The sequence below is a fragment of the Jaculus jaculus genome, chromosome 5 (assembly GCF_020740685.1).
Source record: "Jaculus jaculus isolate mJacJac1 chromosome 5, mJacJac1.mat.Y.cur, whole genome shotgun sequence".
Lineage (NCBI taxonomy): Eukaryota > Metazoa > Chordata > Mammalia > Rodentia > Dipodidae > Jaculus > Jaculus jaculus.
The window spans coordinates 23,773,261-23,799,826 of record NC_059106.1 but is presented as its reverse complement, the minus strand read 5'-3'; the positions used below and the strand labels follow the sequence as shown (position 1 = coordinate 23,799,826).

At 36.2% G+C, this 26,566-nt stretch overlaps 1 protein-coding gene across 4 annotated transcripts in view; it reads right to left on the bottom strand.

The window, feature by feature from the left end:
- Ptpn4 (protein tyrosine phosphatase non-receptor type 4) overlaps positions 1–26,566 on the bottom strand; it is a 162,583-nt gene that overhangs the window by 73,040 nt on the left and 62,977 nt on the right. For 2 of the 4 annotated variants that reach the window (XM_045151248.1, XM_045151250.1), the window contains exons 3-10: positions 22,819–22,926; positions 16,521–16,563; positions 16,346–16,445; positions 11,741–11,785; positions 10,993–11,045; positions 10,386–10,506; positions 6,371–6,458; positions 2,260–2,348 (exon numbers count right to left, since the gene is read on the bottom strand). In XM_045151248.1, the coding sequence (XP_045007183.1) occupies positions 2,260–2,348; positions 6,371–6,458; positions 10,386–10,506; positions 10,993–11,045; positions 11,741–11,785; positions 16,346–16,445; positions 16,521–16,563; positions 22,819–22,926 (647 nt within the window). The remainder of the gene's footprint in view (positions 1–2,259; positions 2,349–6,370; positions 6,459–10,385; positions 10,507–10,992; positions 11,046–11,740; positions 11,786–16,345; positions 16,446–16,520; positions 16,564–22,818; positions 22,927–26,566) is intronic. The other 2 variants (XM_045151249.1, XM_004659737.3) reach the window with 1 other exon arrangement.

Here is a 26,566-nt window from a genome sequence, read left to right as displayed (position 1 = left end):
ATGTAAGATTTAGAGATTTAAACTCAGGTGGTTTCATTCTATAATTTTCTTAGAGGAGAGGAGAGGGGAGGGGAGAGGGGAGAGGAAGGGAGGGGAGGAGAAGAGAGGAGAGAAGAGGAGAGAAGGGGTTGCTAGAGCCTCTAGCCACTGCAAACAAACATGTGCCACCTTGTGCATCTGGCTTACATGTGTACTGGGGAATCGAACCTGGGTCCTTAGGCTTTGCAGGCAAGTGCCTTAACCATTAAGCCATTTCTCCAGGCCCATTTTATAATTACTTATGCACTGTTCATATTTTGGTGACTTTAAAAGCTTTATCTTTTTTCAGCAAAGTTTTTATGGGGGGGGGGGCTTATGGTCTTAAATGGCCCAAGTTGTCTTTGAAATATACTCCTCCTTACTCCACCTCTGAAGTGCTGGGATTATGGACATGTACCACCATGCTCAGCTTTTGTGTGTGTGCACACATCTGTATTTGTATGTGTGTTTGTTTGTACAGGGCAGAGGTCAACATTGACTATCTTCCTCAACTGTTCTTCAAGCTATTTTTCTGAAATAGGGTCTTGGGAGCTGGAGAGGTTAAAGGAACTTGCTTGCAATAGGGTTTCTCAATTAACCTAGAGTTTACCCATTAGCAAGCAAGACGAGCGTGTCAGTGAGCTCCTGTGAACCTGTCTCCACATCCCCAGTTCTGGGATCACAGGTGTGTGTTGAACTCAGGTTCTCATGCTTGCACAGCAAACACCCACTAATCCATCTCGAGCTCTTTTTGTTTTTCTGAAGTAGGATCTCACTCTAGCCCAGGCTGACCTGGAATTCATTATGGAGTCTCAGGGTGGCCTTGAACTCATGGCAATCCTCCTACCTCTGCCTCCCGAGTGCTGGGATTAAAGGCACGTGCCACCACATCTGGCTTGAGCTCCTTTTTTTTTTTATTAAATTTTTTAAAAATTTATTTTTTATTTATTTGAGAGCGACAGGCACAGAGAGAAAGACAGATAGAGGGAGAGAGAGAGAATGGGCGTGCCAGGGCTTCCAGCCTCTGCAAACGAACTCCAGACGCGTGCGCCCCCTTGTGCATCTGGCTAACGTGGGACCTGGGGAACCGAGCCTTGAACCGTGGTCCTTAGGCTTCACAGGCAAGCGCTTAACCGCTAAGCCATCTCTCTAGCCCTTGAGCTCCTTTTTTAAAGCAAAGTTGTAGTTTCCTAAGATAATTACTTGTTAGCTATCATAGCTGTACTAAAGTGTTATGAAATTAACTAGTTTTAAAAGCTCATAAAAATAATGGGTGATAGGAGCCTGGGAAGATGGCTCAAAGATGCTTGCTCACCAAGCCTGCCAACCCAAGTTCAATTCCCAAGCTACCCATGTAAGAGGAATGTAAAAAGTATCACGAGTGTCTGGCATTTCTTTTCAGTGAAAAGAAGCCAAGAAGCCCTGGCATGTGCATGTGTGTGTGTGCACACACACATAAATTAAATAAAAATTTAAAAATAATTGATATTGAAAGATCAGGATCAAATCTTTTAGGAGCTATATAAAAGAAACGGATTGATATAATGTATTGATTGTTTTTGTTTCTTCACCTAAAGAAATTCACTGTATTTAAAAAACAAAAATAAATCCTTGAATAATATTAACTACATAAAGCACAAAAATCAAGCTAGATAAGCAAGTGATATGATCAACATGATTTTTAGACTTTTGAAGTTATCCAATTAAAGGGAAGTGGAAGATGCTTTCCCTTTTTCCCTGTTTTGGGATACACAAGAGATAATGGTGACCCATCCAGATAGCGAGGGCAAGGACAACCAGCACAGCAATAAGACAGAAGAAACAAGAGGGTTATTCTTTATTGACCCAGCATACACCTGTACTAATTTAAACAACAGCAACACTGGGTTAATAGATTAGTAGCTGTGTCCATATTTCAGCTAATATACTAGCATTCCAATCAATGTATTTAAATAAAATATAATATGGACAGTAATTAATATGGTAGCAAACACAACGTAAATACTATAATTTTATTATGGCATACATTTAGAGATTTTATAAGAGAAAAATTCATAGTTAATATTTTTAAGAAGTAGCTTTGATATAAGTTGTCTCAGTATCTTCTTATAGGTTCCTAAGAAAAGGTATAAATTGTGCCACAAAGGTAAGCTAACAACATTAAAATGCCTCAAAAACTATTTAAAGTATTATACCTGCTAACACAATGGTAAAAAGCGTAAATACTGACAGGATTCTTACCATGGAAAGGTATTCATTCGAACCCTATTCTTATAAATCAGAATTCCTCCTGACATCACTCCAATCATAATTTCATTGTTACTTTGATCCTTCAAAATAAATAAATAAATAAATACATAAGTAAATACATGACAAATCTAAAATAATATTAAAAATTATTTTTACACATCTTCAAAAATAGCATAGACTTGCAGTGTAATTACAAACCTAAGTAGTAATTGTTACTTCAAAAAGATTTAACTTAAAAAAATTAAATACTGCATTATTAAAATGTATTACTCTTAAGCAAAAATAATCCCAGAATTTATCATAACTTATGACTAGGACTGATTATGGTGATTAGGAATCTGTTTCTTTCATTCATTCATTCATTCATTCATACATACATACATACATACACATATATATATATATATATATATATATATATACACACACACACACACACATATATATATGTATTTTTTTTTTTTTTTGAGGTAGGGTCTCACTCTGGCCCAGGCTGACCTGGAATTCTCAGCATGGCCTCGAACTCACGGCAACCCTCCTACCTCTGCCTCCCGAGTACTGGGATTAAAAGTGTGCACCAACACACCCAGTGGAAAAAGTAATATTTACAACATGATGAGAAATCCCATAACTAATCTAATGCATTAAAAACAATATAGAAGAATAGAATGAGGAACAATTCTTGGAGAGTTTCAAAGGCCCAAGAGAAAATAAATTATGTCTTGAGGTATGGGTAAGAGTTATCATACTAAATGAATCCAATGTGAATTAACTACTCTCTAGATTACTGAAAGAATGAGTAATACTTCTATTACATGTTAATTAATTTTGAGACAGCTTGGTATTTTACTTAAAATAATTCTACAGAAAACCTCATACAGCAGTCATTTGCTCATAACCTTGAATTAATTAATTAAACAAATCCTTTAAATTATAGTTTGAATAATTTCTACATAATGAAACCATATTAACTTGTAAGGTAAATAATACAATAGTAATAACAAGAACTACTGCACATTAGCATCAGAGTCTTAAATTATTTTATAACCAATGTTAATTAAAGGTTTGGATCAGGTTACTAGGAAGACTGAGAGGCTAGGGAGTTGGTTCAGTGGGCAAAGTGCCTGATGTACAAGCATGAAGACCTGAGTGTGGCACCCCAGAGCCCACATAAAATGCAGGTAATGGAAGTGCACACTTGTACTCCTAGCGCTGGGGACGTGGAGACAGATGGATCCTTGGGTTTGCTGGCTAGCCAGTCTAGCCAAATTGGTAAACTCTGGGCTCAGGAAGAGATTCCGTCTCAGAAAATAAAGTGAAGCATGACTGATGCCCAACACTGAGTTCTGGCTTCCTTGAACATCCACACACATATTCATCCACACACATATATACACACACGACTTAAGCCTAAACAATGGGAGGTTTAAATATATGTTTCTCTAACCACATCTACTCTAATATCAGAAAATATATATGCAAAAAGAAATGATAATGGGTGTAAATGAACTATAATAAACTTAAAAATGTTATCGATGGACTAGACAATTTGAGAAAACTTTAAAGACATAATCAAGTAATGGACAATTTACAGAGAGAAAAGTCCAGTGACAATGAAAAAGAGAAATAAAGAGGGAGCTAAAATTATTGTCAGTTTATCAGCTAGGGAACCACTTAAGGCAACTAGTTCCTGTCTCTCTCACTGCTGCAACCTGTCAGGACTGGACTATAGGAAATAGTTATGTGAACAGTCTGCCTAAAATAGCAACTGTAGACAACAGGGGTGAGGACTTAAAATTATGTGTGATTGCCAGAAGGAAAGGATGGAGAACTTCAAGATGAAAGGGCAAATTACTGGTCTGCTGTCCTTGCTCCTCCACAATCAATGACAGGGTAAAGAAGCAGTAGCAGCACTCACAAATGGACTGGGGATCACACAAGAAGGACGGAAGGAGGAAGGGAGGGAGGAAGCCCCTAGTGAGGACACCAGGCATGTAAGAACTAATACCATTATGAGATGTCTGAAATTCAATGAAAATATATATCAATCAAGATGCTACACTGACAGAAAACATTTCAAAAACATGTTAAGAAATATGTACAATCTCAAATTTTAGATTATCAATATACAGACAGAAGCATCTGTCCATAGCATATTGCCAGAAATAAGAAGCAATGGAAACCAAAGGAAGTTTTATGGCCTTCATGTACAAAATAACCCAGAAAAATGAAATGACCATACATTTAAAATACCTTTATTTGCTTTTCTTCACAACATGACTACCTGTTAATAAGCCACAAATGTACTTGTTTAATGTTCTATTTTCCTTTCTTTTTCACTAGAACCTACATAATAAAGAGTTGAACCTTTGTTCTGTAAAGTATTCACTACTAAGGCAGAGTACAGTTCCTCAAACTCATTTGTAGAATGAATGACTATCATCTGTCTAAAAATGTCTTAGCTATTTAGCTTGGCATGCAAATCATTTGAACAATGATCACACCCCATCTTACTCTCTTTCTTCTAACTAGTAAAAATCTACTAGTTAGGCCACATCAGTTTGATGATAGGTTTCCTTCTTGTTGTTTCTTTTTATTAGTGTTGCCTTCTTTCTCTGCCTAAACAAATGAATCCAAGTCTAGATCACATAAAACTTTTCTATGAAAACTTCATTAGTTTAACCTACATATATTTATCTCTTTTAAATCACCTATTTCAAATATCTAATTGCTGTCAGTTGTATGACAAAGGCTGGGATTGTGTATAACTGTACTTTTCAGAGTGTATTGATAAGGAAATCATTTTGTTTTTGTATAAAATTCCAATCTGTCAGATATAGATACAATTATAAAATATGCTAATTACATGTACTATATTGGACTGCTATAGATGTTTCTAAATATTTACACTTTGTGCTTAACTTGCATGGACCAGTGTAAAACAATTCACAGTTCATTATCACACTCTGTACATAATGCTTTCATCAGCATCAGTGAATGGTTTTATCATTTCATATTTGTCTACAAAACATAGTTCTCAGATTACTTAATTGATTTCTGGTGATAACATTATGCTTATACTTAATCAGTCATACTAGTACAAAGTAAGTTCAACAAAATCTCATACTATGAACATTTTGACTATATAGTTTTGAAATAAAGATTAAGTGATAATTAAATACTAAGAATTATAACGTGCAATGAGTACATGATATAACCATCATAAAATGAGAGGAAAAAATAAAAATTTTAAATGTTTCAGTAATAACTGATATGTTGATAATTACAATATTAAGTATAATGCAGGATAAAGCAAATGAATTACTATAGTACATTTAAGTTCTAGAATCCCTTGATTACTCAAGAGCCAAGATAATCTGTTCTTTCAATATACATAATACAGGAAAAAAAAATACAGATAGATATAAATTCTGAGCAATTAAAATGCTGAACCCAGTAGTCAAATCCAGTAGGAATAAAGATCCTTAGTTCTTAGATCAGGCTGTGATTAATTAAAATACACCAAAACTTCTTGGAAAAAATGTCTAATTGCATATCTATGGCAGAAAATGGACAGGGTAAGTCTAACCTGTCTTCAAATACTCATGTTAAACAGACTGAAGAACTACAGTAAGAGTTTCTCTAGTATGCAGAAATAACACAGCCTCAGCTTTAATAGGACTATAGGATTCTGGAGATCAAACACAGAATCCATGTAAAAACACTGGGCATGGCAGTGCATGCCTGTAATGTCAGCACTGGGAAGATGGAGACAGGAATATCCCTAGAGGTAAGGTCCAGGCCAGTGAAATACCCAGTCTCACAAAGAGTTAGGGATAAACCCGAAGTTGTCCTCACTTGCACCTGAAACACACGTGTAACCACACACATGTAAATATACACACACACTACACACAGGGGAAATTTTTGGTACAACTCTACCAACAACCACCACAAATTACTTTATTAGAATATATCACAATCCAAGAGTGCTTTATGAGGTCCTGGTTTAATCCCCAGCACTGTACATACACACTTAAAAACACTTAATACTGAAAAATGAAGTCAAATACAACATAAAAGTAAGTTTTCTTCACCTTACCCTTGCATAGTGGAATTCAACTCCATAGAGTTCTAAGGTACGTGCTGTGTTCAGGTAATTAAATTCTGCTTCTGCAGGAGATAAACCTCTGTAAAGACAGTATCAGATCAAAAACTAGATACACTGTAAGTATGACCAAATTGGAAAATGGTTACATGGAGAAAGAAACAATCTAAACAAATCTTTAACAAAATACTACACAGTAATACTCTAAGAAGGCACACTTTTAGTAATCCATTAACACTATTTTCTAGGAATATAAAAATACAAAAAGTTTTAAAAGCTTTTAATTGGTCTTGTGTCTAGTAAAAGGACACTTGCTTTTAGCTACAACTTAAGAACATAACTTTACATGGCTCAAAGACCATGGCTTCCTTTAAATCATGCAGCATGCTTAAACATATAATACTGTTGAAGACAGGGTGTGATAGTTAAGGTATCAACTTGATCTGGCTCAACTAAAGGAAGAAGTCTTTCCCCCAGGGTGAGCCCTTCCCCCAGAGTGGGCGGCCCACTCAGAGGGTGACTTGATATAAGGAAGCTCTGGGTAAAAGAGTTCCTTCCTTCCTTCCTCCCTTCCACTAGGCTGCTGGAGCTGCTCGCTACCTTTCAGCGTGGATTGAAGACCAGTGAGGACTGAACACCAGCATCAACTGACGACCCATGTGGATCGAAACCCAGCGGCTCCTCAGAAAGCAACCAGGCTTCCCCGCACCATCTGCAGTGCCGGGTCAGGACTGCTGAGGCTTTTGGACACGAGGACTGAGCAGCTTTCAGGTTCGGTGATTCTCGGGCCTGCAACTGCTATTGGACTACTGTAAGCTTATCCAATAAATCCCCTTTTTAAATAATTCATTCTAGCAGTTCTGTTCCTCTAGAGAACCCTGACTAATACAGAGGTATTGATTCAAAACACGCAGAGGAGGGAGAATTAATAGATTCGTCTAGCAATCTTGTATTTTTAAGTGTCTTTTTTTCATTTTGCCAATAAATCATTTTTAGTATATATTTCAAAATCAATCACAAATGACAGTTTATTTTAAAAGATCACAGTTCTATAGATAGGCTGAGGTCCACACTGCTGCTACTTAATAATTATACCTAGTGGTTCTAATGAACCAAAGTTTAAGAGCTGTCCTAATAGAAAGTCTTTAAAAACAGATTTACTTCTACAACCTTAGTTATCTGATATCATCAAACTACATAGAAGCAAATTATATGGGAGAAATTACAAAAGCAAAGATATAAACCTTTGGTCACTAATGACACTGGGAAAGGAAGTCAATGACCTGTCAATGTATGATCATGACAAATGTGACTTCTCAAAAAAAAAAAGCAAGGATGGAGACCACCCAGTGGTTGAGTGCTTCCTGCGCAAGAATGAGGGCCTGAGGGAGGCTAACACTGTTGGGGTTTAATTCCTCAGCACCCATGTCAACAGCTGGGCATAGAGACCAAAACCTGTAACCCACGTCTAGTGGAAAGCAAAGACTAGAGAATCTCTGGGTCTCACAAAACTGGCAAAATAGCAAACTTTGGAATCAGTAAGAAACTCTGTCTTAAAGAGAAACAGATGGTTAATTGATGGAGGAAGAGACCTGATGTACTTTTCTGGCCTTTCATAGACTTGCACATAGGACTGACACATACACATGTATAAACCACACACACGCACACCACTCTATGTACATGCAAAAAAAAAGCGGGTATTTTCCTTTTCTATAAAATTCAATTAGGCTAAATAATAGTTGCCCCAATTAAACAGGGTAAACTATTCTTTTGCTTACAGATCTGACAAATTAATTCTTTAAACAGAAATATGTAATCAATATCTTATTAAATGTACAAACCCTTTCCTTATGAGAGACTCTTTATTAGTAGTATATTTAAAAAGTATAATTTACCTTCAGACTACTAATTCAAATGTACTATATTCAGAATGTTCATTATACAGGGATTTATTTTTGGAGCACAACAGCATCCTTACCACTCTACTAACATTCTCAACTCACTACAGTCTACATTAGATCCAAGGTCAGAAAAGTATTTACTAGAAAGTGCTCAAGAGTATTATCTTAAGCCTTCAGCACAGAAGGTTTCTGTAGCAACTCCTTCACTCTGTCATTGTATGAAAGCAGTCACAGCAACATACAAACAATTAAGTTCCCATGAGTGCTCATTTATGGAGAAGGAATTTCATAAAATCTCATACAACACAAAATTTTATTCTCCTTTTGAATCTTTCAACCATTTAAAAAATATATATGCGCTGGGAGTGTTGCAAAAGTAGAGCACCTGTCTACTATGAGCAAAGCCCTGGGTTTCATCCCTAGAACCAGGAAGAAAAAGGAACTAAAAAATTTTTTAAAGACATAGTATTATATAGTTAGGGCTGTTAGATTTACAATATAAATATATTGTGTTAAACACTGGAATATATATTTACTATTTTACCTACACAAAATTAGGCAGAACCAATTTCTTTTATAGACACTTGGGCTATTACAAATTAAAGTAAGTTTCTCTTATTTTATGTATTTATTTTGTGTGTGTCCTGCGGTATAATATAGAGGCCAGAGAACACTGGGTATCCTCTTATCACTCATTAATGTATTGCTTTGAGACTGGGTCTCTCCCTCAACCCAGTGCTGCTGGGCTGTGAACCACAGCAACTTTCTGGTCTCCACTCCCCTCTACCAGCCACCCCACTTCCAAAAAGACTGGGTTACAAGCATGCATGGCCATGCACAGATTTTATGTGGCTCCTGGAGAGTCAAACTGGGCAGGCTTTGGCTTAAGAAGCCTTAATTGCTGAGCCATTTCCTTAATTCTCAAAGTAAGTTTTCTTAATAAAAGCAATTTTTTGTGTTTCTACCATGTGTTAGGTACCATGACTCAATAAACAATATTATTTCTTATTCAAACAACAAATCCCTTCTTGAAAAAAAAGCAACAAAAGATTAGAATAAAAACATTCAAAGTTGAATACTACTGCAAATGAAAAAAGTCAACTCCTTTTAAGGATACATTAAAAATGTTTGTATTATAAAAATTTACATATCCTCTTTTGATGACTTTAGTTAGTTAAATATTTTAAGAGATGGGGAGGTAGACAGAGAGACAGAGAGACAGAGAGAGAACAAGTGTGCCAGGGCCTCTACCCACTGCAAATGAACTCTAGAAGTATGTGCCACCTTGTGCGTCTGGCTTATGTGGGTACTTGGGAATTGAACCTGGGCCCCCAGGCTTCACAGGCAAATGCCTTAATAACTAATCTATCTCTCAAGCTCTCCTTTTGATTATTAACAAACAGAATCTCCTTCTTTAATACAGTGGAAAACTGAGAAAAATGATTACCGAGTGGATTGATCTGTATATTTTAACATTAATATTCTATAGTTCTTTCTTAAATAACTGACAATTGTGTATATTAGCAAATAAACTTCTGTTTACACATATCTTTACAGTTTTCAGCAGAAATAAAAATATATTATATAGCCAGGTGTGATGGTACATGCCATTAATTCCAGAACTTGGGAGGTGGAAGTAGGAGGATCACCAGGAGTTTGAGGACACCCTGAAACTACATAGTGAATTCCAGGTCAGCCTGGGCTACAGTGAAATCCTACCTCAAAAAACAAAACAAAACAAAACAAAACAAAAAACCAAAAAACAACAAAAAAATCTTATATATTTAAGGTAGGAGGATCACCAAGAGTTTGAGGCCATCCTGAGATGACATAGTGAATTCCAGGTCAACTTGGACTACAGTAAACCCTACCTTGGAAAATAAATAAATTAATTAATTAATTAAAAATTTAAAAAAATATATATCTTATACACTTAATGAAATAAGCTGTGAAATATTTTGAGTATAAATCACACTTTATAATAATCTTATATATAAGTAATTATTCTGTATTAAATAAATACAATAACAAAATAAAGGAATACTGTGAAATACTTTTTCTACCAAGGATGCCAATAAATTTATCAAATAAGCAGAATAGCTTACATATGTTGCTGATGTAATTTTGCAACTTCTTTTTCAAAATCTTGAGGTTGATTAGGAATGAAAGAATAATCTGAGAGGTAGCCTGGCAAGCTTTCTGACTGATTGTAGTCTCCAAGTTCAGCTAATAAGGAAAAGAAAATATTCACACTTTATATATTTCCATAAGTAAAATGTTTCTAATGTAATCAACTTCATAAAAATAATTTTTATTTGAGAGACAGTGACAGAAAGAAAGAGGCAGAGAGGGGGGATATGAGGATGCTAGGGCCTCTAGCCACTTCAAACAAACTCTAGACATATGTACCACCTTGTACATCTGGCTTATGTGGGTACTGGAGAATCAAACTTCAGTCCTTAAGATTTGTAAGCAAGCACCTTAACCACTGAGCAATCTCTACAGCCTGTAACCCACTTTTCCCAATTTAGAAAAAAGTTTTAAGAATCAAGGTAATTGCTAACTAAATGGATAGTTCACTGAACTTCCTCTAGTTTTTATTTTATACACAGCAGCATGTCTAAAAAAAAATCCCTCTATCAAAGGCAATGTACTAGGAACACAGACTACAACATTGTATGTTTTATGAGGTGAATGTAGGATGATACTTACACTGAACAGCAAATGAAGCTAAAAGGGCAGCAGTATTATAAGGACAGGGCAACCTAATAAATCAAAACAGAAAATACAAAACCCAAGGTTAAACATAATTTCAGGAGATGTAGCTTATGCTGTATTACTGACACCTGAAGCTTTTTGTCTGATTTTATTTTTAAATTTTTTGAGAGAAAGAGGTATGTGTGTGTGTGTGTATATATAGATACATATATATAATATATATATACACATACACACACACACACACACACATACACACACACACACACGGGGGGGAGAGAGAGAGAGAGAGAGAGAGAGAGAGAGAGAGAGTAAGGGCAAGCCAGGGCCTCCAGCCATTGCAAACGAACTCCAGATGCATATGACACCTTGTTCATCTGGCTTACATGGGTCCTGGGGAGTCAAACGTGGGTCCCTTGGACTTTGCAGGCAAGCATCTTAACCTCTAAGCCATCTCTCCAGCCCTGATTTTATTTTTATTATTAAAAAATGAACTTTAACTGGGCTTGGTGGCACACATCAATAATCCTAACACTTAGAGATTAAAAGGACAGGAATGCTAGTTTGAGGCAAGCCTGGGCTATATCATTATACCCTGTCTGAAAACATAAACAAATAGCCCAACATCCTCATAAAAGCAATTCATACTACACATAACCATTCTTTGATATTTGTTTGCAATAATGAGCTACTTTACTAATACAGAATTTCAGTATATTATAAAAAATTTTAAATATCCCACCTTGCAGTAAGAATGTCTTGCTTAATTTGCAAAAAATACTGGTACCTTTAAAAAAAAAAGACACAATTTACTGGAATGATATCCTTTTTATATCTAAGAAATTATAGCTACATTAACAAAAAAATTATTCCTTTTAATTCTTTTTTTTTAATTTTTATTTATTTATTTATTTGAGAGCGACAGACACAGAGAGAAAGACAGATAGAGGGAGAGAGAGAGAATGGACGCACCAGGGCTTCCAGCCTCTGCAAACGAACTCCAGATGCGTGTGCCCCTATGTGCATCTGGCTAACGTGGGACCTGGGGAACCGAGCCTCGAACCGGGGTCCTTAGGCTTCACAGGCAAGCGCTTAACTGCTAAGCCATCTCTCCAGCCCCCTTTTAATTCTTTATATAATCTAAACTCATTACACATTAGCACATACTTCAAATATAACTTTCATAAATTTAACTATGTATCTTTAAGATGATTAACATGTGAAATTTTGTACTATGGACATATTGTTTCTATTATAAAACTATTCAAGATGTTTAAGAGTTACACAACCAAGACAGATGATTAAGGAGAAGCATTCTGAGTCTTATATGTGCAGAAAGTACAGCTGAGAGGCACAGCAAGCTTGAGCAGCAGTCACAGGGAAGAGCTTACAGCAACACATGAGAAACCATTATAGAAACCGTTCCTTCTCCTGAAATAGTAAGTCAGCTCCAAGGTCAGGTCATGTGTTGATCTGTTTACCTTCAATCAAAAAAAAAACTAAATTCTTTTTCCACTAGTGATCTAGTAGGATGAGAAAATTTCCTTTAAAACTAAAGTATCCTGTAACAAGACTGCTGAGGTTGCTCACAAGATAACATTATTCTGTCTCTGATAATGGGTAAATCATTGACCACATCAATATCTGGGCAAAGCCACTAGCATAAAAATTTTGTGGTTTTACATGGTAAAATACTGAGCCTTACGTCTTTTATTTTACCCAATACCAAAAGAGTCAAAACTCATTAAAATTTTTGGTTTGGTTTATCATTAACTAGCTCTATGGCAATATCCAAATTATATAAGAATGTAAGTAAGATTTTCAGAAGATCAGATATTCATCACCCCCCAAAACTAGGACCAACTCAAAAAACCTAACAATGGGGCTGGAGAGATGGCTTAGAGGTTAAGTGCTTGCCTGTGAAGCCTAAGGACCCCGGTTCAAGGCTCGGTTCCCCAGGTCCCACATTAGCCAGATGCACAAGGGGGCGCACGCGTCTGGAGTTTGTTTGCAGAGGCTGGAAGCCCTGGCGCGCCCATTCTTTCTCTCTCCCTGTCTCTTTCTCTATGTGTCTGTCGCTCTCAAATAAATAAATAAATAAATTAAAAAAAAACCTAACAATGAAAACACCACCACCTGAATCCTGATGCAAATATCCTGGCTTCATATACTAACGAAATACATAAACTCCTTCTGACACTTAATGCATAACATTATGAATATCATTTCCTCAACTCAGGACACTTGATTTTATAACTAGAAGTTACAGATGAAATAGTGACATAAGTAACTGGCAGAGCATGTGCTTAGCATTTATAAGGCCCTGTCCTCTGGCTTCCTCAACACCACCAAAACAGAACAAAAAATTAAAACTGTTTTTGGTAGAGACAATTTTATACATAGGATTTAAAGGTCATGCATATTCATCCTTGACAGAATACTACTTAACACTTGCAGAACTTTATTTACCCATTTATTTAACAAAGAGGAGTTATTAGAGTAGACACCAAAATCCAAGTAGCTAAACTAACCCGTAACTTTGGGCAATTATTTAAAATGTCACTAACCCTTAGCTGCTACATTTGTAAAAGGGAAATATCATTTGTCTAGTGTATTTATTTTAGGAATTACAAAATCCAATTCTAATACTGCGAGAGCTTGCCAATACTCAATAATATTTAACCTGATGGAAGCTCTCTGACACCATTCTTTTTTTCCACTAATTCAAAATAGTATCTTGAAGCAAGTAAGTAATGTGCTGTGGGGTCTAAACTAGTCCTGACAACTGACCTGCAGCTAAGGGTGCTCTACCATCATTTTAAGGCTACCCAAACACGAATTATTTCTTAACCCTGGCTATAGTACTAGAACTACCTGAGGAACTTATACATGCCTATGCTCAGGTCTCATCAAGATCTATTAAATCAGAATACTTAGGGGTGTGGCTAACTAGTATGATTTCAACTTTAGCTTTAAAAATCTTTCAAGATATAAAGTGTTTTAAAAGGAAAACATTATTCCTTATAAAAACAAAGATAATCTTCAAGATTGATGGTTTCAATACACATGAATTCTCAATTAGTCACACTTAATTTCAGAAGTTATTTTGACTTATCAGTGAACACACTTATTCCCTAATTGTATACATATAAGCTATACGAAAATCTACACAAAATGTGTTCCACTGGGAAATTCAATAGTCAATTTGGCTTATTATATGGTTTGAATGTGAAATGTCTTCATAAGATCATGTGTTTCAACACTTGGTCTTCAACTCATGGTGCTGCCTTAGAAGGTTGTAGAACCTTCAGGAGCCTTGCTAAAAGAGTGACACTAGGGCAGGCCTTGAGGCATTTTTTTCTGCTGTCTAATTTCTAAATGCCTGTGGATGAAACATAATCAGCCGCCTCATGCTTTTGCTGCCATGGCCTCCCTGCTGTAACTGCATGCCTTCTAAATCTGTAAGCCAAAATAAATCCTTGCTCCCTTGCGTCGCTAATGTCAGATATTCAATCACAGTAATGAGAGAAGGAACTAATATATAAACATTAAAGATGTTTGAAATTAAATTATGAATTGATGGTATTTTAATTTTAATATTTCTTATACATTTAAAAATCTGGTGACCTAAAACACACACTTGTAGAATATTTTGTGACTTAATTTAAATTTATTACATATAGATAAAATAAAATGAACTTAATATTGCTTTATAACGCAAATTTTTCATTAATTCAGACTATATTCCTTACAGTTCATGCAAAATTAGGATGGTTTTTATTACACGGATAATTATTTATGATGATGAAATATCTGTTATTTTATACATTTATTAGCAACAAGAAAACACAAGGGCTATAATGGTATATTAAATGGCAATCATATAATACAACTTTTTTTTCAAGATAAATTAGCTTGGATTCTTCTACTGGTTACAAATGCTATGACCACTTACTTAATCCAACACCTATATTTCTGAGTTTTGTCATTATGAAAAAGTAACAGCCAGCTATCTCCCAATACATAAAAATTGACTCTCAAGATTTTGTTTTTCTTTTATATTTTATTTTATTTATGAGAGGAGGGGAGAAGGGGGGAAGAGAGGGGAGGGGAGGGGAGGGGAGGGGAGGGGAAGAGAATGGGCATGACAGAGCTTCCAGCCACTGAAAACAAACTCCAGACACATGTGCCACCTTGTGCATCTGGCTTATAAGGACACAGGAGAATTGAACCTGGGTCCTTAGGCTTCACATGCAAGTGTCTTAACCACCAACCCATCTCTCCAGCCCATGATCTATCTTTTTTAACTTGGTTAAGTATTGAAAATACTAAAGATTACAAAGAAATGGCATCTTTGACTAATTAAATATCTACCCTTTTGTTTCTCTACTCCTAACACATCAATGAAATAATTCTGAATACAATCACTGATCTATATGTTTTTATGTCTGAGAATTACATAGAGGGCATAATATTCTAATTTTTAATTCTTTTATTTAAACTCTAATTCTGTTTTTCAAATAATGCACAGGGCTATCCTATCATTCAGGTTATATTACTACTCTAACTTTTGGTTAGGAAATCTTCTCTTTTCAGATAGCAGTGACAACTGGGGTGACTCAAAAGTCACCATAGTGCTGAGAAGTGGTGACCGTAGAGAATTCAGTATTGAGATATCTCTATGACATCTTCTAAGGCTCAAGGTCCACTGTGGAAAAGGTGGTGGAAAGAATGAAAGAGCCAAAGGAAGGGTAAGACTGCTTATAACACAATCTTCTAAACACAAAATGGCCTTGATATTCATGACCTTGCAGTGCCTGAAACTATCTACACAAGACCTGCACAATAGGAGGAAAAGATGATGACATCAAAATATAAGAGACTCATTGGAAGGGGAAGGGATTTGATGTAAGTTGGAGTTGACAGTGGGGGAATGGGAGTGGAGAGAAGGAAGTATCATGGTTAACAGTCTATACTTACAGAAGCTCTCAATAAAAAGATTTAAAAAAATAAAGAAAATATTGCCAGCTCTCACTGTGACTCTCCCTTGGACACAATTCAGTGTCATCTGATTGTCTCATTTCATCACAATAGTACAGCACTAAAATGTAACATTCTGAAGAAGCTTCTTGTGGCTGAAGTGGCTCTGAGGTTCTAATCCCTGAAAATCTTCCCAAGTTATCCAAATATGGAGGAAAAAATTGTCCTGGAATGTTTATAATTACTCTGCATGCTGGTTGGAAGTTCAAAATCTCAGCATGGTCATCTATTTTTGTTTATTTAATTGAAAATTTTCATATTACAGCTTTGACAATGTTTTCAAGAGAAGTATGCTCCATAAACCCACCTCGTATACTCTTCTTGTAACTTGTTAGGGTCACTTACAAAAAATTTGACTCTGAAGTTCAAACTGTACGGAGATCCTCCTAGAATTAATAAAAGCAGTTCTATTAATGAGGCGATATGAATCCTCCATCTTTACAAGGTGTGTTTGCAAAGCATCAAGTAAAGGGTATGCTCACTCTTCAGCTGCTTCCTTATGGGCTTGTTTGGGTCCAGCCACCTCTGAAAAATAAAGAAGAAAGTTATGTTTTCCCTGGAGAACTAATATATCAATTCATCCAAATCTGTTCCATGTGCAGTTTGACACGAAAAATTTCATCTTGGAATAAGGCATAGGTAGAAAAAAATCATGAAGTTACAGGCATTATTTTCCATATCAACTATAACAAAATTATGCTAGAAATTAATGTGTATTTGTGATTGCTCTAACTTCTTCATTTCCAATCAAACTATATAATGAACACTTGCATCACTTTGTGCATCTGGCTTACGTTGGTCCTAGAAATAAAACATGAGTTCTTAGGCTTTGTAGGCAAGTGCCTTAACTGGTAAGCCATCTCTCCGCCCTGTTTTTCACTTTTGTTGTTGACCCTATCTTCCCATCCATTTATCTACCTCCTTACCCATTTGTCCATGAAGCTTTTGAAGGAAAAGTTAAAACTAGATTTACTCCAATGGTTATTCAGATATAAAAATAGAAATGCATTTCAATCTTCAAGTAGATGTACTCAGAATAGCTTATAAGGATGCAGCAACCATCATGAATGATGCCAATGAGATAGAACTTGTGCTCCTGATTTCACCATGCTATGGAGCTATGCTGCAACAGTGCTGCACTGTAAAAACAGCACTAACAGTTAATATAGATCTGTCAGTCAAAATAGAAACTACTAAAATAATAAGGACTATGCAGCAATAAGAAAAAGATGATGGATAACATAAAGTATAAGATGTAAAGTTGGGAACTGGGAGGGCTGTTTGTGCTTTCTCCTGGTGTTTTCCTCTCTCTACCCTCTTTATCTGCTTTCTGGTTCACCATTCTGTGAACTGCTCTGCTTTGCTCTGCTATGACAAAATGACACCTCTGGAACTGTGAGCCAAAATAAATCTCCCTCCACTGGGTATTTCTGTTAGGCATTTTCTCACATCAATGCAAACGTAACTAATGTAATGGGTTAGCAAGGCTCTTCCTTACTGTCTTGCATCTTTTCATTTCAATTTAAAGAATTTACCTTAGTTGTTACTTATCTGATGCTTTTTTGTGAGACTGAATTTGTATAGCCCAACCTGACCTTGCACTTGCAATCCTCTTGCTTCAGCCTCCCATGTGCTGAAATAATAGATGAGCACTACCATAGCACACCTAGCATTCCTGTGTATTTAAAACAGGCTGTCTGTGTGTACATTTGGTATCTTTGCATATGTATTTGTGTGGTATGCACCTATTTTTGTGGGGACTACAGAGATCAATGTCAGGTATCTTCCTCAATCACTTTCCAACTTATTTTTTCAGACAATATCTCTCACAAAACGTGGAGCTCACCAATGTGGCTACACTAGCTGTTCCATAAGCCCTAGAGGATCTTCCTGTCTGCCTCACTAGTATTGGGATTACAGGCTCACATCTCCATGTTGGCTTTGTTACAAAGATGCTGGGAATCTGAACTCAGGTCCTCATGTTTTCATGGCAAGCACTTTACTAACTGAGCCATCTCTAGTTCTCTCCCACATTTATAAAGGACAGTTTTGCTGGATATAGAATTTTCAGTTGACTTTTTTCTTTTAGTATTTTATTATTCCACAGTCTCTGGCCTGCATGGTTTCTAAGCAATCACCTATTTGACTAAGGACTCCTAGTACGTGACAGTTCACCTTTTTCTTGCTGCTTTTAAGATTTTTGCTTTGTTTTCCAATTTTTACCCACTCAGAATTTGGTGGATTTCTTACTTATATATCCATGTTTTCTCAAATTTGGGAAGCTTTCAATTATTAACATAGTCAATAATCTCTTTTGTCCTTTCTTCCCTCCTCCCTCTAGTAGGTATTCTTTTGTTTTGATTCTTCCACCAATCTTTCTCAAGATTCAATTTTCTTAAATTTTTTTGTGTTCTAGTAGCATATGTGTGGGCATGTGTGTATGTGTATGGACACTGCCTGACATCAGAAAATAACCAAGAGCAAGAAGAAACAGGAGCAGAGTCTACTAAAAAAACGACAACAACAAAAAAAAACCCCAAAAAACAGGAAAACTGCAATGGTTAAGTAAGATATACATATCACCAGTTTTTTTTGTTTGTTTGTTTTTTGGGTTTTTTTTTTTTTTTCTGAGGACAAGCTAAAATCACTTACAAGACATAGAACAGCCCTACTGACTACATTTTTCAGGAAAGAGAGGTTAAGATTGGCAGAATTACAGAAAATTAAAGATGAGATACTCAAAGGGAGAACTCAGCAGAGATGACAAGCTCCAAAATAACATGTATATATAAGCTATCTCAATTATGGTTGACAGGTAAATAGAGCCCTAAGAGTCATTTGAAAAAGAATCAACTGGAACGTTAAAGCAATGAGTAGAGATCTTGTTCCAAAAAGGTAAGTAAAATATAGATTGTGGGCTCAGCTGACTTAATTATACCTACTTTTTAAAACTTCATTTTTATTTATTTATTTATTAGAGACAGAAAGGGTGGAGGAAAGAGAGAGAAAGAAAGAAAAAGAGTATGGGCACGCCAGGGCCTCTAGTCAATGCAAAGAACTCCAGACACATGTGCCACCATGTACATCTGGCTTACATGGGACCTGGAGAATCAAACCTGGGTCCTTAGGCTTTGCAGGCATGTGCTAATCTTTTTCTTACATTGTGTTTTGAGCATTTTTTCTTAAATACTATTTATTTCTAGGTTTAAGGATATCCAGTTTTCTATGATTTAAAATAATTCTTCTAAGAAAGTTAGAATCATAGAATTTTTATATCCTTTTAAAAAAAAGCTTTTGAAATTAGTCTTTACACTTAGTTTTCATGAGCCATCATTTCCATCCAAGGCAGTAAAACCAGATATACTTTGTAGCATCAATTAAACCAAGAACTTGGTTCTCCTTTCTATGCCAGTTTTCTCTACTAGACAGTTACTTCTACCACTGGACTTGGTATTTTAGTATTCTGGTTTCTAATATTCCCCCTGTGTAATAAGGTTTACAATAGAAATGTCTTCTTGTATATGATTTTGCTGATAGAAATTTTATCTCCTGTAGTACTTACTCAGGATTTCACTCTTAGTCATCCTAGACTTACTTTCTCATGAATGCTGGTTTTCATGCTCATGGTAGTGACTATAACAGTGAAAAGTCCTCCAATCAGTCTAAAGCTATATATATACTAAGGCTGATAGTATGACACAATAGATTAAGCAAGATGATCTGAAGGAGAGGGAGGGAGAGAGAATGAATGGGCACACCATGGCTTCTTTCCACTGCAAATGAAATCCAGATGCATGTACCACTTTATGCATCTGGCTTTAAATGGGTACCAGGGATTTTTACCAGGGTCTGCAGACTTTGCAAACAAGTACCATCAACTGCTAAGCTGTCTCCCTGATCTTATTTTTTCATTCTCTTTAATAGTATTTTTATTTATTTATGTGCAAACAGACAGGAGAGAGGAAATAGGGAGGGAAAAAGGGAGAATAGGTGCACTGGGTCTCCAGCTGCTGCAAATGAACTCCAGATGCATGTGCCACTCTGCACCTGGCTTTACACAGGTACTGGGGAATTGAACATGGGTCATTAGGCTTCACAGGAAAGTGCCTTAACTGCTAAGTCATCTCTCCAGCCTCCTGTATTTTCTCTTAATTGAGCTCATCATGAAGCTTAGCACACACCTCTCAAGTGGCTCACAACTATGTCTGGGAAAGGTTATTGACTTTTTAAATCCATTTTTATACTGGTTGACTTAACAAGAAATAACAAATTCTGGGCAGGTGGAGAAACTCAAGTCATGTGATGAACACATTAAAGAATGAAGTTGGTTTCTGTTTTAGTTCAGTATAGAAACATTTGTTTTCACTAAGACTACCTATCCTCGTTTGCTTTTATTATTATTTTATATTACCTTGTGTTTTTTTGTAATTGTTTTTTAAATTTTTATTTATTTATTTGAGAGCGACAGACAGTGAAAGAGGCAGAGAGAGAGAGAATGGGTGCACCAGGGCTACCAGCCACTGTAGACGAATTCCAGATGCGTACGCCCCCTTGTGCATCTGGCTAACATGGGCCCCGGGGAATCGAGCCTCGAACCGGGGTCCTTAGGCTTCACAGGCAAGCACTTAACCACTAAGCCATCTCTCCAGCTCTTACCTTGTGTTTTATCTTGGTTGGCTTATAATACAAAATCGGCAAGTAATGCCAAGAAAATCAGTGGGCGTATATAACATTTTGTACTTACTACCCAGTAATGACTTATTCAGAGACCCATAAAGAAGAAAAATAAAATAAAATTTGTTTCTCCTAAACGTTACTTGTTTTTTCTATAGTCACTCTATGAAAATAGCATTAGGAATTTAAAAGCCCTGATACAAAGACCCCTTTCATTAACCTCCAAATTTTTTGAAATAAATCAAAGTATTTTCTTCAAACTGAACTGTTCTTGACCAGGTATGGTTTCCACACACCTATAATCTCAGCATTTGAGAGACTAAAGCAGGTGGACTGAGAATGTGAGGGCAGCCTAGACTATGTAACAAAACCTCCCCTTTGAGTGGGGGAGGAAGACCATTCCTCTTACACTAATCAAAAGGTCAACACATTTTTCTAAGTCTCTCACCTACGTTCACAAAGAATTTAGCCAGAATAAACTAGGACAGCCTTCATCTAGGTTCATATATGTATTTCCTTAGTTCTATTTTTAATGCTTAATTGTAAAATGGACATTTCCATTATTTGCCATATCTTATCTTCTATTTATATGACCTGAAGTTTCTAATCAAAAGAATCATGAATGGGATTACTGAAAAATAAGTAAAAACCCAAGAAACATAATGTCAGGGCTTTGTGCAGCTCTGGAGCTGAAGATCTCATTTGGTGGGGAGGGGTCTTTTTTGAATTTCTATTTGGAACAAATTAAGACTTTTGTTAGACTATGTATCCATGAATATCACAAAAAATGCATTTTTTTTATTTTAGTAAAGATTAATTTATATAAGTCTCAAGATATTTTAACCTTTTTGCTAGTGACCTCTTTTTAGTTCATAGTTGAATTAGATTTACTTGTGAGTTGTCTGAGACACACAATGAAATGGGCACTAGAAAGATAGGTTGATTTTAGTGGTAATTATCTTTTTTTTTTTTGCTTTGTCTGAGTATATGTATGTGCATGTTATATATGCAAGTGGAGGTCAGAGGAAAACCTATGGATGCTGGTTCTCTCCTACCATCTTTGAATCAGGGCCTTGCTTATTACTGTTTTGTCACTGGGAAGACCAGTCTACTTGGTCCATGAGTCTCATAAAACTTCACCTGGTTCTGCCTCCCACTAACAAAGGCACACTGGAATGAGACAGATGGGTCACTTTGCATACAACTTTACACAGGTGCTAGGGATTGAACTTGGGTCAATAGGCTGGTGGGGCAAGTACCTCTAACTGCTAAACCATCTCTCCAGACCCAATTTTTATGAATATATTTTATTTGTTTGGCATGTATGGTGTATGATGTATGGCGTATCATGTGGATGCATATGTGTGTGCATACAGACCAGAGGATAATGCCCACTGTCCTCCTCTTATTACTGCTCATCTATTTCCTTGAGATAACATGTCTCCCTAAACCAGGAGCCACTGTCAGGGAGCCCCAGCAATTCTTCTGTCTTTGCCCCTTGTGGACTAAGGTTACAAAAGTACATGGCCACAGTCCATTTTTTTTCCCCCCCTAACATTTTATTTAAGGAGAGATGCACCAGGGAGTGCATATGTATGAAGGTTGTTCACACTCAGCTTTTTGCATGGGTTCTGGGGAGTCAAATTTGGCAGACTACAGACTGAGAGGCCTTCATGCTTAAGTTGCAAAATAAGCCATCTCTCCAGACCAGTCACGTGTATTTCAAAGCCTTGGATTCAAACGTTAAGAAAAGAAAAACAAAGACAAAAGAATGAACTCTAATTATTCAATTATTATATATTATCTAATTATTCAATTATTATTATTATGTGTGTGTGTGTGTGTGTGTGTGTGTGTGTGTGTGTGTGGCAGGAACTTGCTATGTAGCCCTGGAACTTGCTATGGAGACCAGGTTGGCCTTGAACTTTTAGCAGAGACACTCCTGTCTCTGTCTTCTGAGTGCTTGAATTATAAACATGAGCCAAAACACCTAATTAAAAAATTTATAAACACATTAAGTTAATGAACACGGTAAGCCAGAAAAGACTTTTATTTTCAATACAAGGGAGAACTAAAGTCAAAGTGAAAAGCAAAGCTTACACTTACTGGGTTATCTGTGGAATCATCACCCAACTGCAAACCAAAATAGTCTCGCTCAGTCAAATCAAGATGCTTGAAGACTACATCCAAGAGAACTTGCCCTTGGTCATGTTTCTAGAAGAAAAATAAAATGAAATCATTGTCAATTGGCTTCATGATTTTTAATCTGCATGACTTTTTTTGTCCTCTTTTGTTACAATGATAATTGTTTCTATTCCAAAGATTTGGTTGATAATAATAACTTCACATATTACATAATACTTAAGCCCAAAAGGTTATATATAAGTATTTTGTTTGAAAATGCCTGCTGCCTACAGGCTATTACCATAGTATATTTTGCTACTGCAAGTTGTTGCCATATAAAATTGTTTATGTATCCATGTTAATTCTCCATGCTTCTTATTCTTACATTGAAATATTGATTAAAAAGTAGCATATTTAAGTAAATACAGCTTAAATATAATTTTGGAGATGTCACAAAAAGGGGAAAGTGGGTAAAAATTGTAGGAAACTTGCATTTCTCAGAACAGAATTTTAAAAGTACCTATAAAACTTTAGAAAAACATTTCATTTTAATCTCACCAGTTTAATCATGTCAATATTATTTATTATTGCCTTTCTTTATTAAAAGTAACTGTAACTTCCCCAAGTTCTACAACTATTAAGTAATGGCATAAAAGATATGATTGAAAGCTTTCTTTAATACGAAAAGATAATAGGTAAAAACACAGAGAAATGATTAACGTGTTCAGTAATAAATAAAAAACAGAAGTCCTATTATATTACTAACCTATAAGTTAAAAAATAAAATGTGATGAATAAGATGAAAATTAATTATTACTGCAAACACTGCAGATAAACACATCTGTTGGGAAACAATCCAGAATTTTTTATTTTTCATTTTTTGTTTTTTCAAGGTAGAGTCTCACTCTAGCCCAGGCTGACCTGGAATTCACTATGTAGTCTCAGGGTAGCCTCGAACTCACAGCAATCCTCCTACCTCTGCTTCCCGAGTGCTGGAATTAAAGGCATGCACCATGCCTGGCCAGAAATTTTTTTATGAGAGGGAGAAGGAATTGGCATGCCAGGGCCAACAGCCACTGCAATCAAACTTCAGATGTATGTACCACATTTTGCACATGCATGACCTGTCACATTGTGCAAAAATGTCACATTGTGCATCTGGCTTACATAGGATCTGGAGAGTCAATACTGATCTTTAGGCTTTGCAGGAAGCAACTTAACTACTAAGCCATTTCTCTAGCCCTAATTCAGAAATATTTCACAAGAAAAATAACTATACTGACAACTTCTAACATGCTAATATGAGTGGCAAAAAAAAATTCAAGATTTTGGGAAATCATTAACCATACCAATAAATTCACTGCAATATTACTTACGGCAAATATCAGGACAAACAGTAGTGATACATTTTTCCATGAATTTCCTCCCTCATTGGCTATAGTAATCTGGAAGTTTCCAGGTGCAATTCAAGCTGAAAGGACGACCAACGCCCCCCACATAACAGTAGGTAAAGGTGCAACACATTCCAATTGGCAAATTCATCAAAAGACAGATAATCAAAGACCAGATTTCTTTAGCTCTTTCAACTGCATTCAAGTGCTGGCTGTATTTATGGGTCTTTTGCAAGATTATCAGCAATTCCAAGATTCATACCCTTATATGATAACGTTTGAAAGAATGAACCCTTGGACAGTTACCACGTTTCCTGGCCAGACCCAGGTAGAATGACTGGAAATCAATGGCAGAAGCATGTGCTTCAAACAGGACTTCTCGATGCTGATGTCCATTTGATTACCTGCAATTTTTAACCTACCATTGCCACCTTGTTCCTATTTTGGTTGAAACTAGTTAAAGAAAAAAAAAACAAACATTATTTTTTAAAAGCAACTAAAGTGAATCTAGTATACTCTTAAATTGACAGAGAATGCTCATTTCTTGCAGTATCTCCTGATGAGTTTAAGTAATGGACATATTAAAACAGATAAAGTCCTTAAAATTCTGAAACATGACAAGGCAGCAAAGCGACCTGTCTAGAGATGCTGATGAGAAAAAAGAGCAATCAAGAGTCTACTACACCAATGGTACCAAGTATTAAAAGTGGCCTAAATCACAGTGGTATCAAGAGGATGAAGTAAATGGACCTATTCAAAAAAAGGCAGAATTAACTGACCATAGGTAAGGGGAAAAGGGAAAAAAGTAGCTGTAGAAAGTTCCTTAGTAACAGAGTTTTATTATCAGATTACTAAAATCTGGAATACTAACATGCATATTTGAGTCATTCCATAAATGTCTGTTAATGCAGAAAAACTGAGTAAATGACTTACTGTTCAAGTGAAGAAATAAAGGATTAGAAGGTATCAGTCTGATAAGTGAAGCATGTGAAATTGTCCAAAATCAGATAAAGAAAGAGGAAAGGAGGAAAGAAGGAAGGAAGGAAGGAATGAAGGGATGGATGGATATGGGTATCTAGATAAAAAAAAGGAAAAAAAATTGCACCCCACCTGACATCACATGAAACTTATAGACCAGACAATTGTTTTAGATAAGACAAAATGAAATTCATCAAATGTTTCAACTTCCACATTTCAAAGGATACCAACAACTAAGACAACTAATGGAAAGGAAGAAAATATTTGTAAGTCCCACACAGAGTAAGTGGCTTGTGTCCAGAACATAAAATGACACCAAAACAGGCAAGAAATATGAATAGGCATTTTCTACATATACACATAAAATAATAATACAAAAGCACTCCCCAATCTGGGTTGCTTGTGTGGACACTGGTGCGGTGGGGTGTGGAGTAAGTAGGCCAGATCCCTGTTTATGGGCTCCTCCCACCTCCCTGGTCTGGGTTACCTGCTCTAGTCTTTGTGCTGGAAGTAGGCCAGATCCCTATTCCCTTGGTCCTCCCAGACCCCTGGTCCTTGCAGGTACCCACTGTGCCTTGCTTGGGGAGGCCTGGTCCCTGTGGGAGCTCTGCGATCAGACCTTTTGCTCTATTATCTTTACTGGCCACTGGGTACCAACACCCCTAGTCATCTGAGTCAGAGGGTGCAAGGGCCAAAGGACAAAAATTTGCTTCCACCTCAATAAAATAAAGAGTCTTCCAAAAATGGATAGACAACAATGCAAAAAAAGCCAATGAAAGTCAGAAAACTCAGAGATTTCCACAAAGGATGCCTAATCCTACAATGGAAGCCTCCAATGAAATCATAGAGAAATCAACAGAAATTCATTCCCCAAATGAAAACACACCAACCAATGAGACCATGATCAAAAAAAAAAAAAAAAAAAAATTGCTGAGCTGCCAGGCATGGTGGTACACACCTTTAATCCCAGCACTCAAGAGGCAGAAGTAGGAGGATCTCAATGAGTTCAAAGCCACCCCGAGACTACATAGTTAATTTCAGGTCAGCCTGAGCTAGAGTGAGGCCCTACCTTTAAAAAAAAAAAATCGCTGAATTAGAAGCAAACTATCAAAGAACCAACAATCGTTATCAATGTAATTGAATAGAATCATCTCCTCAAGTGTTCAGCTTTTGATTGTAGCATTAACTTGACTGAAGAAAACATCAGAACCCTCCAAAGAGGTATAAATAAATTGTAGGTAAGTCAAGAAATGGAAGATCTCAATAACTGGTTGATAAATATTAATGAGTACTTGATCAAATGCAAGAATGATCTACAGGAAACATCAAGAAAATCAGAACTTGTAATGAAATCATTCCTC